This window comes from Pseudorasbora parva, chromosome 1, assembly GCF_024679245.1.
Source record: "Pseudorasbora parva isolate DD20220531a chromosome 1, ASM2467924v1, whole genome shotgun sequence".
NCBI classification, from domain to species: Eukaryota; Metazoa; Chordata; class Actinopteri; order Cypriniformes; family Gobionidae; genus Pseudorasbora; species Pseudorasbora parva.
Window position 1 is genome coordinate 35,491,733 of NC_090172.1, and position 15,735 is coordinate 35,507,467.

General features: G+C 38.5%; 1 protein-coding gene across 1 annotated transcript in view; it reads right to left on the bottom strand.

Annotated features, from left to right (window-relative positions):
* Positions 1 to 15,735, bottom strand: part of kiaa0232 (KIAA0232 ortholog) — a 29,240-nt gene that overhangs the window by 3,144 nt on the left and 10,361 nt on the right. The window contains exons 2-6 of the mRNA XM_067438921.1: positions 11,797 to 12,342; positions 11,217 to 11,357; positions 4,333 to 4,402; positions 4,140 to 4,227; positions 203 to 3,524 (exon numbers count right to left, since the gene is read on the bottom strand). Coding sequence (XP_067295022.1) covers positions 203 to 3,524; positions 4,140 to 4,227; positions 4,333 to 4,402; positions 11,217 to 11,357; positions 11,797 to 12,030 — 3,855 coding nt within the window. The 5' untranslated portion in view covers positions 12,031 to 12,342. The remainder of the gene's footprint in view (positions 1 to 202; positions 3,525 to 4,139; positions 4,228 to 4,332; positions 4,403 to 11,216; positions 11,358 to 11,796; positions 12,343 to 15,735) is intronic.

Genomic DNA, 15,735 nt, shown 5'->3' on the forward strand with positions numbered 1-15,735 from the left:
ACATATATTTGTGAAAGAACTAAGTGTTTTTAGCTATGAATAAACTAAAAAAATGTACACAGTGTAGCTTTAATTGCATTGTGAAGTACAGGTTATACCAATGTCTATATTAACTGCTAAAGACATGCTAATCTATAGAACAATCATATGCATGTATCTGACAGGGACGGTTTGGTCATAGACTGGCTCTGTAGTCACTTACCTCATGCATATCTTGAGCGACATCAAGCGACTTCCCAGTTTTAGGAATCTGATCAGTTTCAGTACATTTGCAAGACTCAGTCACTCTGCTGCATTTTTCTTGTTGAACAGAGGGCTGCACATGAGAACATGGCGTCGAAACCACTGCCGTCTCACAATGTACACAAATCTCTTGTTCAGTAATCGGCAGAAGGGTGCTCCCACCCTCCTGTGAATCGAGTGACGTCTGGGCACTCTTCTCCATGCCAGACTTCTTTAATCTGGGTAGGAACTTCCCAGACTCCAACTCAGATTTCCCATAGTAAGGGCCCTCACACTCTGCGTCCTCCTCGAGAGGCTTGAGGTCAGCCTGTGGGTCATCAAAGAGGTCTGCTTGACCAACTGGAAGACTCGCTTCCTCTTTCTCAGACTCTACATCTGACTCACTGCACCCACCTGGAGACAGTTCAGAGGCCGATATTGGCCGGAAATGAGTCCTTGGGGAAATTCGAATGGCCCGATACTGAGTCCGATTGATTCCATATAACCAAGGGCAAAAGGGCTCATTGTCTGAGCATAATATGGATTTTGGCTTGAATCCCGGACTGAACGAGGCCATATCCTCTGGCTCAAAGGAGCACTCCACATGCAGGACCTGGGAAAAAGGGTTGTTTAAATCAAAGGATGAAAATGGGTAATCCAGTCCAGACTCTTCTCCACGGAAGCCTCCGCATGATCCCAGTAAATCTTCATGGAAGACAACAGAAAATCCTTTATTCAAACCATCCCCATGTCCCTTGGAAGCCTGCTCATTTTGACCGAGGGACACAAGAGGTCTCCACAATGGCTTGTGGCCAGGAGCAATGCGACTGCTCGTGTTCATGAACACATCCGCTCCTGCAATGGTTACCATGTCAGAAGATGTGGCTGCTGCACACTGCAACAAACTGCCACAAGCATCACCAGGTGGAACCATAGCCCATTCTCTGTCGCCACTTAGAGTTTTTAGTTCTCCATAAACCCCACCGAGGATAAATGAGGTGCTGTCCTGTGAATTACAATTCCAGGGCTTGGCCGGTGTTGTGTAATCCCCATCATTGATTTTAGAGAGCTTGTTTTTAGAAAGTCCCTCATCCTCTTTCTGCCCATCCCAAAGATGATACTCCGAACACTGCACAGCTTTCTTTTGAATAAGTTCACCTTTTACATCCTTGTCAAGACAGCTGCAATGGTAGCCAGTAGCCTCCTCTGAAAACAAGTGTTCCCCTGTATTCTTTACCCCAAGTGTGAAGACACAGTCTCTGTCTCCAATAGCCATCCAAATGTCTTTTATTATCCCTGAGGTGTATTCATCACTTTGTTGATTTGGGACATCTGAAAACACAACAGCATTATAGAGGTTACTCTCATCCTGCTCTAATGCTATGCCACAAACAGACTCCAATTTCGACTTCTTATTGAAGGGCTGGTTGGACTCTGTGCCTACACTTGTTTCTTCCTGCTGGTGACTGGAGTTCTCTTGAAAGAAATCTAAAAGCTCCTCCTCTAGGCATAAAGGTGGGATAAGGGAGATACAGCTGACCTCTTCATTGCTAAATTGAACAGATTCATCTGCCGGAGCATTGATCTGCTCACTATCTGATCGTGTCTCCTCTGAGTGGGACCATGGACTGCATGTCCTTGTTGATAAGTTAGAGCAGTGTTCCGTTTCATCAAAGGCACTGTTTTTGGTCCAAATTAGCAAACGGGATTGTTTGTTTCTTTGTGGATCTAAACAGCTACTTGAATCTACATTGTCCTGACCTCCCGTGAGTGAATCGCAGGGGAAAGAAAAGGAAGGGCTATCGTACTGCAACTCAAAAAGTGAAAAGCAGGAGTTTAGGTCAGAGATGCTACCACTGGCTTCTTGGAGATGATGTCCTACAAAAGCTCCAGATAGTTTGCTAAAGTTAAATGGATCACTGTCCAACACTGGGGAGAGCCTGACTGGAGAGTCACCTGGACAACTTTCTCCCTCCAAATCCTCCAAGCTGGATGATGAACAACACTCCCAGACTTGAGCAATGTTTTCCATATCTTGAGTGATAGAAACATCTGCTTCTGAGGCTCCCAGAGAATCAACCCTTATTGCACTTTCCCCTTGCAGCTCAAGGCCATCTAAAACTACACATCCTGCTTCAAAGTGTTTTCGCTCAATGCTCTTCTGCCGAATCATGTTCAGGATTCGACTTTCTTGTACCGCATCTGAGGCACTAGGATCCAATATGGATTGATAAAGATCAACTTCATAGAAGTGAGTGAATTCAGACAGATGCTCGTCATCTAAATCTTGGCCATCTTCAGGAGGATGGCAGCTTGGAATCCCATTCAGTTCAGGAGCCTCTTCATCACCTTCACCAGGCACTTCAATGAAGTGGCCATCCACAAAAGTGCCCGCTGCAAGGTATGCCCTTTGAAAACAAGAATTTGCAATGCAGATTCCTTGAATTCTCTCCGATAGACAGTCCACATCAATGGACATAGATAAGTCATTGGAAGAGTCTTCTTTACTCCGATACTTTGTCTCTAATTTACTTCTACTGAGAGGGACAAAGTATTCAGAGATGGGCTCTGTGTACCAAAGAGGCTCCTCCATATATTCCTTTTTATTGGCCTCTCCTCCTGACTCCTGTGCCTCAACTAGATTAGCATCTTTGCGGATCTCCCTCAGAGGTTTCTTGCCTTTTTTCATGTAGTGCTGCTGCTTAGGTGGGCCTCCAGTGGTACTGATGTTGCCACGTGCATTTTTCCGCTCCTCTTTGTCGATGACTTTTAGGGCCAGTTTGACCTGTCCGTTGCCATTTCGGCCTCTTTTGTTTCTGCTGCTGACCTCTCGAGACTTGTGTCTTATGCGGACTGCTTTGCAACTAGGGGTCTGGTCACCCTGGTTACCACTGGAGCTTGAGCCAGCCTCACTCGAGCCAGAGGACCATGATCTAGGACGGAACCTTCCCTCAGATCGGTATCTGGCCTGTCTCTTACTATGAGCAGCAACCAGATCTTCAGGCATTCCTGTTGCACTTCCATGGAATCGGTTTTCCTTCTCCCGCTTGGTGCGTCGCTGCTGGGCCCTCTCGCTGGTTGTGGTGGTGGTGGTGGTGGAACTGGGTGCATCAACTGTTCGGTCTTTAAAGGCTTCACCTTCGCTGGTGCAGTCTTTTGGAGAGGATGTGTCTGTGCTTGTTTGAGGGACAGCAGATGATGATGAGCTGGAATATGTGCAGGCTTTAGCTTTATTCCACACAGTCATAATTTCTTGGAGACAAACAGATTTTTCTGACAGAGGTGGAAAGGCTTCATAGTACCTAAGAGGGAATAATAATAATAATAATTCTATTGTAAATAATACTGAGAACATTAAACAAAAGAGCAATAAGATAAAATACTGCATAAGGTCATCTTAATGTTGCTATTTGAGACCTGTGTTGTAATCAGGGCTCTGAACTGGTTCAAGGAACGAAAACAAATCAAAATCAAGTTTAAACATACTGAAGAGAAATGCTTGTTTGAAATTACCATTAACCAGTTAATAACATTACTTTATTATTCTGTGTAAGATTTTCATTGGGCAGTCAACCAATCATGAATTCAAATAGTATGGCCGATGCAAATGTGAATGACACATCCAACGTGAGTGAAATGCCTGCGCTCAGTTGTCAAGTCATCCTACGCAAGTTACAAGGCAATGTGCTGGCATTAGCCGTTTGATCGAACCTTGCTCTGCAAACAAGCAGTTTCCAAGATGTGTGCAGGACTTATTCATGACTAAGGCGATTTTATACAGTTTGAGGATCTACTCGAGTTACAAGGTTTAGTCACAAGCTTAGTAAAGAGTTATTTACCAGTATTTGTTCTAATCAAACCATTTTCAGAGTGATAATGTTAAAGAAGGAATACAGAACAGAAATTCAGTTACTTACATCTCAACCTGGTCCTTAGAAGAAAATGATTCATCTGGTTCAGGAGACTGAGATATATCAGATTTTTTATTTCCTTGCTTTTCTTTTTCTGTAAGACAACAATAGCAATGTAATTTAATTAAATCACTGCCATTACAACTGTAAACAGTGCAATTTGATAATCTTGCATGAGACAGAAACAATGGAAACCAACCTTTCTGTTTGTTTTGAATATCCTTGAGTTTAGAGCAAAGCTCCTCAACCAAGCTTTCAATTCCAGAATTCTGAAGGAGAACAAAACATTTAAACTTTTCTGTCTGACTCATAAAATAAATATAAAAAAGCTAAATATAAAGCATACACCAAAAGAAAAAAAACACAGAAAAAGTAAGTAAGATTTAAATATAACATTTGTTTTAATTACTTCATTTGATTTGAAAGCGCCAAATAAACAGCATTATTATATGACCTCATTGTTGAATATTTGTGAATTAGTTCTGGGGAAATTGTTATAGTAAAAAAGCATAATCACTGCAAAAGGCTTTGAGTGCTTTGAAGAGTGATATTCTTGATTGTTTAACCCCTTGCCTGTCTGTCACCCCCCACTTTGACATACACAGAATAAAAAGGCTGCTGCTCATAAGTCATTCTGAATAGAAACTAGGGCTGTCACTTTTTATTCGATATTCGAATATGCATTCAAACATGACGTGAAATATCCGTAATCGAACTATAAATAAACTATCCGGTTTTTAAAGTGCCATGTGTAGTGCATTTTTTTATGTAAACGACCTGACCGGATTACTTTTGAGTGTGCGTCCTTATATGACGTACACAGCACGCTTTCACCACTGAAGAGCACGCGCCGCGCTCACATGCACCAAGCATGTTGACAAGAGAGGAAAGTAAATTTTTCTGAGGGATAAACTTTTTATTTCGTAAGAATTTATGAAGATAATTTTGGCATAATGACACTGTCCCTAAACCTAGCAAACAATCAACTACTTAAACTGCGCCTGACATTAGAATACATTTTTTTTTCTGAGATGATTAATACAGTTTACAACAAATAAATGGCTTTTATAAAACCGTATAAGTCCTGGTGGCCGCTGAGAGTTGCTATGGCATCCGTAAACAAATTCCAGCTGCTGGAGAGGACGGCGTCGACATCTGATGCGGTAGACAAACTGAAAGCTGTGATGATTGCATATAGTGGCACTTCATTTCTTAATTTACACTCAAGTTGATAACCTGCCGTTTCAAACATTAAGTTAAAAATTTATTTTTCCATACAGGCTGTGGCCTGAGTCCTGTTTATGGCTGTCAGATTGTTAATGCATTTGTGACTGAATCTCCGTTACAGCGGTGTCCGTTATTTTTAATTTTTATATGGGGTCCTAGATATTCGAATACATTTGTTGATATTTGATATCATTTCGAATTTGATTTTTTTTTTTTAAATGACAGCCCTAATAGACACATAACCAACATATATTTAGAAAGCAAACACTTGAGAGTTTACTTAAGAATTAATAATATGGAGATATATAGGCTCAAACATAAAAACTAAAACTTATCAAGAATATATTTTTAAATGCATAAGTTTAACATAGTAGTGTTGCACGATATACCGGTACTAGAAAAGTATTGCGATACCCTGTTATTATAAACGGTTACGGTACGATATGGACTTTTATTATTACCGGTACTTTAAGGAGGACAGCGCTAATATGGGCTGTATTTCTTAATTTGCACCGATGTGTGACAGCAGGTGTCAGGACGTGTGTGCAGAGATCTGCTTCAGCCGTTCACTAAACACTGGAAGTAGAAGAGTTAAATATAAAGAAAGCAACAGAAATATGCGCATGAAAAGAAAAAGCGCGGCGCGCAGACTCTGACCTGAAGCGCGCACACACGCCTTTCAGACAATTTGCGGTTTGAATGGTCAAACGCATGTAAACATGCACGGTCTGGCGAGTATTCAGGTAAACACAGTCGGATATTGTGTCTTTAGTGAAAGCATACAGCTGAGGTAATGAGATCCGTGCAGGTCTTACAGACCTAATATTCTGTGTGATTAATGATAATCAAACACCAATGTAAAATAGAAAACCACCACATGCTTGGCTAAATAACTAAAATATATTTATTAAGAATTAGTTTATTGTTAAATTATAGAGTGAGTTTATTGTTAAATTATAGAGTGAAGACTAAGTATGCAGTTTTGTGAGACTATATACTATTAAATAGACCTAATGTAGCTAAAAAATAAAGCACTGTTTTTGTCATATTGTTTGTAATTTGCATTTTTGCTTATTTTTAAAAACAAAGATACAATTAAAAATCTATATTATAATTATAAAATTTAATTTAATAAATATTAAATTACTCGTATCATGAAATAAGATTTTGGTCATCCCAACCTGTTAGTGAATGATAACATGATTGATGTCAAGTGAAAGGTTAGTGAATGATAACATGATTGATAAAGTGATCTCTGTGAGGATGTTCACACTGGTAGTTATTATAGCAATAAAAGGAGGGAATGGTCAAAAACCAGGGCAGGAACATGCTGGCCAAGTGAATCTTTAGTAAAAAAAATAGAACAATGAATGATAATTTCTGTTGTCATAATATTCATATTATCTGTTTCTTTTTTCTTTTTCTTTTTTACAGTGGTATCAATTTAGTATCGGTATCGAGGTATTGTATCGAAGTCATAATTTTGGTATCGTGACAACACTATAACATAGTATAACAACTTATAAACACAACTAAAGTAAAGCCACAAGTGTGGTCATGCTCCATTTCAAATCCAAAATTGATATCTCCACTATTATTTATTCTGTCATAATATGTTAAGATCTTGTCTGGGAAGTTTTTACAAGAGGCTAATTCAATTAGTTATTGCTCTGTAATTAACTATTTGAATTCTTTTGTCTAATGTCGGGAGAGGTTAACTTGCTCTATTATTCTCAATCCCACGTTTCACACTTCTGGTGGTATGAGACTTAATCCTCATTATTCTTTTCTTTGTAATCAGCCATTATAACCTTTATTCTGGCATGAAGGTTTACCCATTAACAGCACTTCATAGTAATCCACACAATATCAACAAACAAACTTAAAGCAAATCCTTGGAACCTTATGTAATTTACTGTAGCAAAATAGAAATAAGGTTAAATTATTATTTATTATTATTAATATTATGAATATATTTATTATTTTATTTGCTTGCATTCATTAATATTCATTTGTATGTGCATATATATAAGCATCTCTAAAAATATTAGGACATTAACATTTTAAATACTTTGAGCAACTAGACTATTATTTATTAAAGGTGCCCTAGAATGAAAAACTGAATTAACCTTGGAATAGTGAAATAATAAGAGTTCAGTACATGGACATTATATACTGTGAGTCTCAAACACCATTGCCTCCTCCTTCATATGTAAATCTTGTTTGTGAAAAACACCACAGAAAAATAAATGATTATCAACATGATGCCAACTGTGACGCAATCGCTGGGATGAACAATATGTATACCCCCAACATTTGCATATGTCCAAACATGTTCATTGTCAGGCGGAACTGCAGCCGAATCATCGGGACTGCAGGTAAATAGACAACACTTGAGGATAGCGAAAACGGCAGCTCTCATGGACACAAATGTCATGTTCCAGGCTGTGCAGGAGACGTGAGGACTTTTCTATCCTTCCCACAAAAAATGTCAACAGTCATGTTTGATGTTTATTATAATACGATACCACAACAATTTAATTCAAAATCATCTGTTTGTTCGCCCCATTTCAAGCAAGCTTCGCTCAGCGTCTTAAACTGAAGAAAGGGGCAACTATACCTGCAAGCAGTAAGTAGCGATTTATCCACTTATTGCAAGATGCTAGTACAGTAACAACTACCAGTACCATACAAAACTAAATAGTGTGTCTAATGACAAAGGTTAATATTACTTTGTATTACAAAATACAACTGTAGATACGAATGTTATACTACGATAGTTTAGTTGACATTTAGTTGCTAATGTCACCTTCTCCACCATATAAGTTAAAACGAAGGCTTCTATTCATTTCGTTAAAATATATATTTATATATATTTATATTTTTGAGAACTGAAGTTTGATGTTTTTGCAAGCTTGTATTTCAGAGTACATCACAGTCACTGCATAGCCTACATTGTGACTAACGTTATATTAAACATGCACGTGTCATTCAGTCGGTCTGTGTTCTGTCAGGACGGTCAGGACTCATGAGCCACTTCGCTGAACAACTGAGGGATGCTAAAATAAGCCAACCAGTGCAGAGCTCAATTAATATTCATGACTCTTCCAAATAAGGCAAAAACAGAGCATTACATCTTAGGGACAATTTAAAGGGTTGTAAATGGACCTGTAAAACTGTATCTGGACAATTTTTGCCATTAAATAAGCAACATACCCTCTATGTAGACATAAGACAACAATTTAACATATTGTTTCAAATCATTCTAGGGTACGTTTAAAGAGCCATACAGGCACTTAGTGCAGTGCTTCTCAAACTTTTTTGGTCATGCCTCCCTTTCAACCTATGAAAAAAATGCGTTGCCTGAACCACATCTGTGTGGCTATTAATGTTTGTTAATTAAATGCAGAATGGTGTTTTATGACAATTCTTTTTATTGTAGTACAGGCGGAAGTACCGCTGAAAGCGGCCGTCATCCAGACGCAGCTCCTGGAGCACCTTGAATGTGCCTCTATTCTGCTTCAAACGCTCGTTTTTTTACGCGCGTCCAATTCGCTGTGGACATGCGAGTGGATTCAAAATGTTATGCATCCAATAGACGAGAATTTGACGCTCTATTCACATTCGGTGTGAATGCAGCCCCTCCTCCTCGCCAACCACATTAACACTTAAGCCGAGAACAAGATATGCCTCATATTTTCTGCATTTAGCTTTTGAATGACCAGCACCTGCCTGGGATGTCTGTGAGACATGTCTGTCTACTGCTTTTCTCTTGCCTTTTATAAACCGGTCCATCTTCCATGCAACGTCAGTTAACTTGGCAGTTGTTTTTTTTATGTCCGGCACCCCCCTGCAGTACCCTTAGTGGCGAGCAACCACTGACTTAGTGGGTAATGGCATTACAAATTAAAATTATTATTTTTCCAGCTACAGAATGACTAATTTGCCTCTTTGCATTGGAATTCTCTATTTTATCCTTAAAGGTGCACTATGCAACTTTCCATCCACTGGAGGGCGCCTATTCAAAACAAAGGCGTAGTTTGATGACGGCAAGTTTGATTGCAGTATCTTGGGACATGTGGTCCTTACCTCACAGCCAGTGGAAAATAGGACACAGGCAGAAATCATGTTCATGGATGCGGTTATTAACGTTACTGTAGTGTGAAGCAGAGCAGGACCGAGTATTGAGGACGGGACGGGACAGTCACCGGCACTTCCGGTCATAAGGTAAAGCAGCTCTGTTTATCATATTAGATACATTTAAGTGTGTTTAAAATTATGTTAAGACGTTACTCTGTGCGTTTGCTTGGTGCTGCTATGACATGTTCACACTGCTAAGAGTAAAGCGCTTCTGCCAAATAAAACTGAGGGAAACGCAGATATGACGCAATTGACAGGCGACTCCCTCAAAAGCTATGCTGACATGTCCCGGTTCATTAGTTAAAATAGCAATTTTCTCACAATTTACAAATAGTTGGAAACATTTGGGATATTGTAAGTACTCAACTGAACAAAATATATAACACTGGCCTAGTGGTTTTTGAATATTTTACTGCAAAAATACTACATAGTGCACCTTTAATTACTAAACTAATTGTAATATAAATAAGTATTTAGTACCAAAGATCTTCAATAAATATTATTAAACTAAAATAAAAAACATTTATTTAAAGAACAAGTCACATCAGTCAAAAATGCGCCATGAAGAGGAGAAAAACATAAAAGTCGCACTGGATTATAAGTCGCATTAGGGCAGAAGCAGTGCGGAGAGTGCGCCCACCCGCTCGCGCCCACTTGCTGTGCATAATCGAGCAGCAGAAAGAAATTTTGTAGTGAGTGAGAAACTTGTGAGGGACTGGCTAAAAGCAGGTTACTTTAACTGTAATGAAGAAAACAAAGAAAGCTAATCGCGGACTGAAAGCAAGTTGTTCAGAGCTGAAGGAACGAATCCACAGATGGGTGCTTGAACGCTCTGCCAGGTAAGGCTTAGCCGTGTGATCACAATACACGGCTAAGTGTTGTCACAATACCAAAATTATGACTTCGATACGATACCAGACTAAAATATCTCGATACCGATAATAAATCGATACCACGGTAAAAAAGAAAAGAAAAAAGATAATATGATTAATATGACAACAGAACGTATTATTCATTGTTTTATTTTTTAACATAAAAATTCACTTGGCCAGCATATTCCTAACCTGTTTTTTGCCCATTCCCTCCTTTTATTGCTATAATAACTACATGCCAGTGTGAACATCCTTACAGAGATCATCATTATCATTCACTAACCTTTAATTTCTGAACAGGTTGGGATGACCAAAATCCTATTTCAGGATAGGAGTAATTTAATATATTTTTTAATGTAATTTTATAATTATAATAGATTTTTAATTGTATCTCTTTTAAAAAAATAAGCAAAAAATGCAAATTACAAACTATGACAAAAACAGTGCTTTTTTCAGCTACATTAGGTCTATTTAACAGTAGCAAGGCAAGAAAGAAATTAAATAATAAAATATAAAATGGCTTACTTAGTCTTCACTCTATAATTTAACAATACACTGATTCTTAATAAATATATTTTAGTTATTTAGCCAAGCATGTGGTGGTTTTCTATTTTTCATTGTGTGATTAACATTAATGTCTAGCTTAAGACCTGCACGGATCTAATGACCTCAGCTGTATAGGTTCACTAAAGACATATCCGACTGTGTTTACCTGAATGAAATTACTATGAACTTGGGCTATGTCTGCAAAGGGTTAAAGAAGGTACACTAAATCACAATTTAGCTGTGAAAATGGTAGCGGGATACAAAATAATACATTTGATAAATTCCCTGAAGGTCTTACTTCATCAGATGCTGAACGCAAACATTGCACAGCAGCTTGTTTCTTCATCTCTTCAAGACTAAGGTCAGTCCCTCCTTTCTTCTTGCTCTTCCCCCATTTCTTCGCTGTTCCTTTCTCCCAGCCCAGGAAGATGTCATTTTCCTGTGTACAAGGAAAGTCATTTTGGTTGCTTAGTATAGGATACGTGTACATTTGTTTATTTATGATTAATTGCATAAATAATCTACTGATTCATTGAAATAATCATTACTTGAAGCCCGAAACTGAACACAAACAAAAAAACAACAACAGAACTACTACTGAATACATAAAATATATTAAAGGCTCATGAATCAACCACCATACAAAATAAAATAAAATAAAAGTTAGATGCTTTTTTCCTTTAAAAATTATTTCACTAAAGTTGGTTTACTTTAAAAATATATATATATTGTATGACTTCATAAAACTTCATTTTTTTGTACACATGCTTTAAGATGTTTTATTAAAACTGTAGTCACAAAAAAAAAATACAAAACAAACAAAATCAGATAAAATATTAAAGCAAAAAACAGTTTTTTCTGCACCATTTTCACTATACCTGGTCCTGCAGGTCATAGTCATAGCTGTCATGCAGTAGCAGACTAAGGACATAGCGGGTGTAGATCATTGCATCTATGCCACATTTCTCCAACTCCTGACCCAGCCAGCTCTGCACTGGCCCTAGTGACTGCAGTGAGGACATCTCTGAGGAGGACACAGGGCCTGACAAAGGGAAGGCCTGCGAAACTCTTTCAGGAGCAGGGCCGTCTGACTCGCCACTCATTGGACGCATTAGACTAGGTTGGAGCCATTCTCAAATGCAGCTGCATGTTCCCAGGCGGACATGAAAGTGCGAGACGGAGTGGTATGAAAAGGACAGAGCTGATATAGTAGGGGAGGAAGGACTCAATCCAGCAGGACAAACACAAGAAGGTCTACATGAAGAGTCATGTAGATTCTTCTGTATATTTGTATTGCTGTTTAGCAAGAGAGAGGCTCTAATCTTCAGGCATGGCTTTGACCACTGGAAGCTAACAGCTTACTGAATAGGCTCACGTTCACTCATAAGGGTTCATCTTGGAGGACAGCTGGTTCCAGGCTCAACCTGTGAGAGAGAAAAAGCAAAAGCATTTAGTTTCATACTAAATGTTTTTTTTGCTCTAGAGCAATTAATAGAGAAAGTTTTAATAATCCATAGTCTTCCATAGGCAGAACTTCAGCTGGCAACAGACTCTTGGCAAAAACCCACAAACCAATATAGACCACATGACTTATGAAGACAAGACCTTAAAATAGAAGTGGTCCATAATGCATTTCAAGGCGCTTTCAAAGTATAGATTTTGGGGCAGACCTAAACTATTTAGTTATGAAAGTACACCAAAAGCCCTTTCGGAAAATAAGTGTGACATTTAAGATATTAAAATCAAAAAAATAATGCGTGTGGATATTTTAAGACTTTTAAATGTTTTAAACATTGACCTAATGCAGTGCGATTTTCAGTCAGTTTAATAAAAATATTTGTGTGTGTTTAGCGAATGTTTTTTTATTACAGGATTATTGTAATTTGTATTTAAAGTCATTGCTTACATTTCCTGTGTGTGCTGAAGCTGAGCATCACATTGGAAGCATCCACCCCACATTAACTGTTTCCATCCACCTATTTATGTGCAATTTTGGATATTGAATTTAAAAAAATTACATGATAAGAAAACATGCATAAACTTCAATGAAAACACATTTACCTAATAAATTCCTTGCCATGCATTAAAAAGTCATCTGACTTCACGATGGGACATAACTGGACTAACTAGTGGAAAAATCTTAATGCAAAGCATCTGAAATGCTGTTTTGGTCATTCTGAAATGCTTAAAAATCTGTCGTCAAACGAGATCACATTCACAGACCTTCTGCCTATTCAATGCTCATCACATCCGCCTTTCATATGGTAGGAAAAGATCTAATAATGCTATAATCAACACAATTCATTAATCTCAACAGCTGTAATAGTAAATTGGTAAAGCAGTAGGGATTTACACTAAAGTCTTACAGCAGACACGGACCTGCAAAAAGAGCATTCAGAGCAGAGGGCTAAAATCAGGATAGAAAAATGCCTTTTATTTCTAAATTATGACATGAAAAAAACAAGTATACTAACAATATAAGTACACCTTAGGAAACACTATACAATAATAATAATAATTAAAAAATAAAAAAAAATAAAAAAAAAAGAAACCACATCATGGGACCTTTAAAAGATTTCTCAAGTTGACCAAAGTAGAGTTTGACCGATTCATCGGTTTGGCCGATTAATTGGCACCGATAGCTGACTGATGGAACATTCGGTTATCTGCAAAAATCAATACTGATAGTTTTTCCATGTTGCGTCTGTTGTGTGAGTGGAAAAGAGTTGAAAAGGGTGCAGTAGCCTAAGAGAGCTCTGAGAAGGGTCTGCTGGCATTGTATAGCACGAGCGCGGCCTCTAGAGGCTAAATAAAAAACTATCACTGACGTTGTTTACATTAACACAGGCTGCGTGCTTCACATAAAAGAACACGCTGCCAGACACATCTGATGCACGTTTAAAACACCAAAAGGGAAACAATATGAATACAGAATACTTTAGTACATCTTGCCATATCATAATGCTTTAGCATGGAAAGAACAGCAGTATGCATGTACTTTGTCGTCGAGGCTGACAGGATGCTAACATTAGCAGTAAGGCCGGAGACAAACGGCAAGCGTGCCGTGAGCGTCTCGGCTGCGTGGTGTGTGTTTTTATTTTGGCTTCCATGTTAACCGGTTAGAGTTTGCACACTGCCTGCATGACACGCAGAAAACGCATGCATGCTTGAAATAGATGCACACGCAAGTGTGTTGGAAACAGGCAAAATAGAATAGAATACATATTAATAAATTAAATTTTCATGTTTGAAAGTCTGTAGGTTAACATAAATGCAGATATAGGCCTAATTGTAATAATAAAAAACAACAATTATCAATTTTCAATGTCAATACAGAACAAAATATTCTGTAGCCTATTTTGTCAATGCCATGGTCAATAGGCTACTGCAGACGTTGTCTTTGCTGTATCAATTGTAGGGTTGGGAATCGTGAGAAATTTTCCGGTTCCGATTCCGATTCCACCTAACGATTCCGGTTCCGATTCCATTAAAATTATTAAAATAGTGGTAAAGGAAAAAGGCACAATACGCAACTTTAAACAATCCTTTTTTGTGTTTATTACTTGCTCTCAAATGAATTTACAGGTTGGCAATGTCAAAAAAAAGTCCTGTACTATACATATATTACAGGATTAATCGAGCCACATGGAATTTATGGAAATTAAATTAAACATGTTCAAATTTACACCTCTGAAATTGTCTTATTACATTTTCTCTCTCTGTTTTAGGGATGTTAACCGATGACCATTTGACCCATGGTTGACCGTATCAACGTTAACCGATCAAAGTTGTCGGTTAAAAAAAAAAGTGATCTGTAAATTAGGCTATTATAGACAGTGGACTAAACGCTACTACAGTTAGCCGTCTCATTTCAAAATCTTTTTGTGTGAAGTGAACATATCCCTCGCACTCAATTTTTCATAACTCTCCTGTTTGTACTTAATAAACCAATAAAAGCATTTGGCGCGAGGTTGCAGCGTTTGCGCGCTCAAAAGGTTTGCAAAAAGTAAACAGGCTAAAACACTTGAGGTTAGAGCCAGAGCAGACGACAGTATGAAGCGTGCATTCCGCATAAGATGGGCTTACATTTGGAAATATATTACATCTACATTTCAGTGGTAACACATAAGGTGTTGATCGTCTTTCTTTATTATTTTTAGCACTAATTTACCTCGAACTAAAGCGCTGTTCAGAGCTGTCATTTTCTTAAATGAGCCGAGGCAATGTTTCAAATGAGCTAATAACGCTAGACAAAAGCCTTTATTTTCAACGCGATCAGCTTGTACCCAAACCATTTCGAAACTAATCAGCCATTTTCCTCGGATTACAAACAAGCTCCTCGGCGCCGCGTTTGCGGGACTCGCGCTGTGGGGGATTTTAAAAAAGTGACGTGAGGGGAAGGGAGGCGGCAGCGCTAAGACAGTGTGTGTGTGTGTGTGTGTGTGTGTGTGTGTGTGTGTGTGTGTGTGAGAGAGAGAGAGAGAGAGAGAGAGAGAGAGCAGGAGTGCGGCTTGCGGCTATGCTCCCAGCGCGTCGCACACTCATTGCACCAGAACCATTTTCGGAACCGACACTCAGGAATTTCACTTGGTTCCGGTATTTTTCAAAAATCAGTATCGGTTCTGCATAAGAACCGGTTCTAACGATTCCGGTTCCAACCCTAATCAATAGGCAATATATTTATATTTAACATGAAGTATAAGGGCTATCCTGTACATCAATAGCAGCAGCAGCAGCGCCGCATGAGACACGCTTCTGGTGTGTAAAAGAAAATGCCAGTTAGCTGCACTGCGGCTGACACGCAACAGAAACGCCAC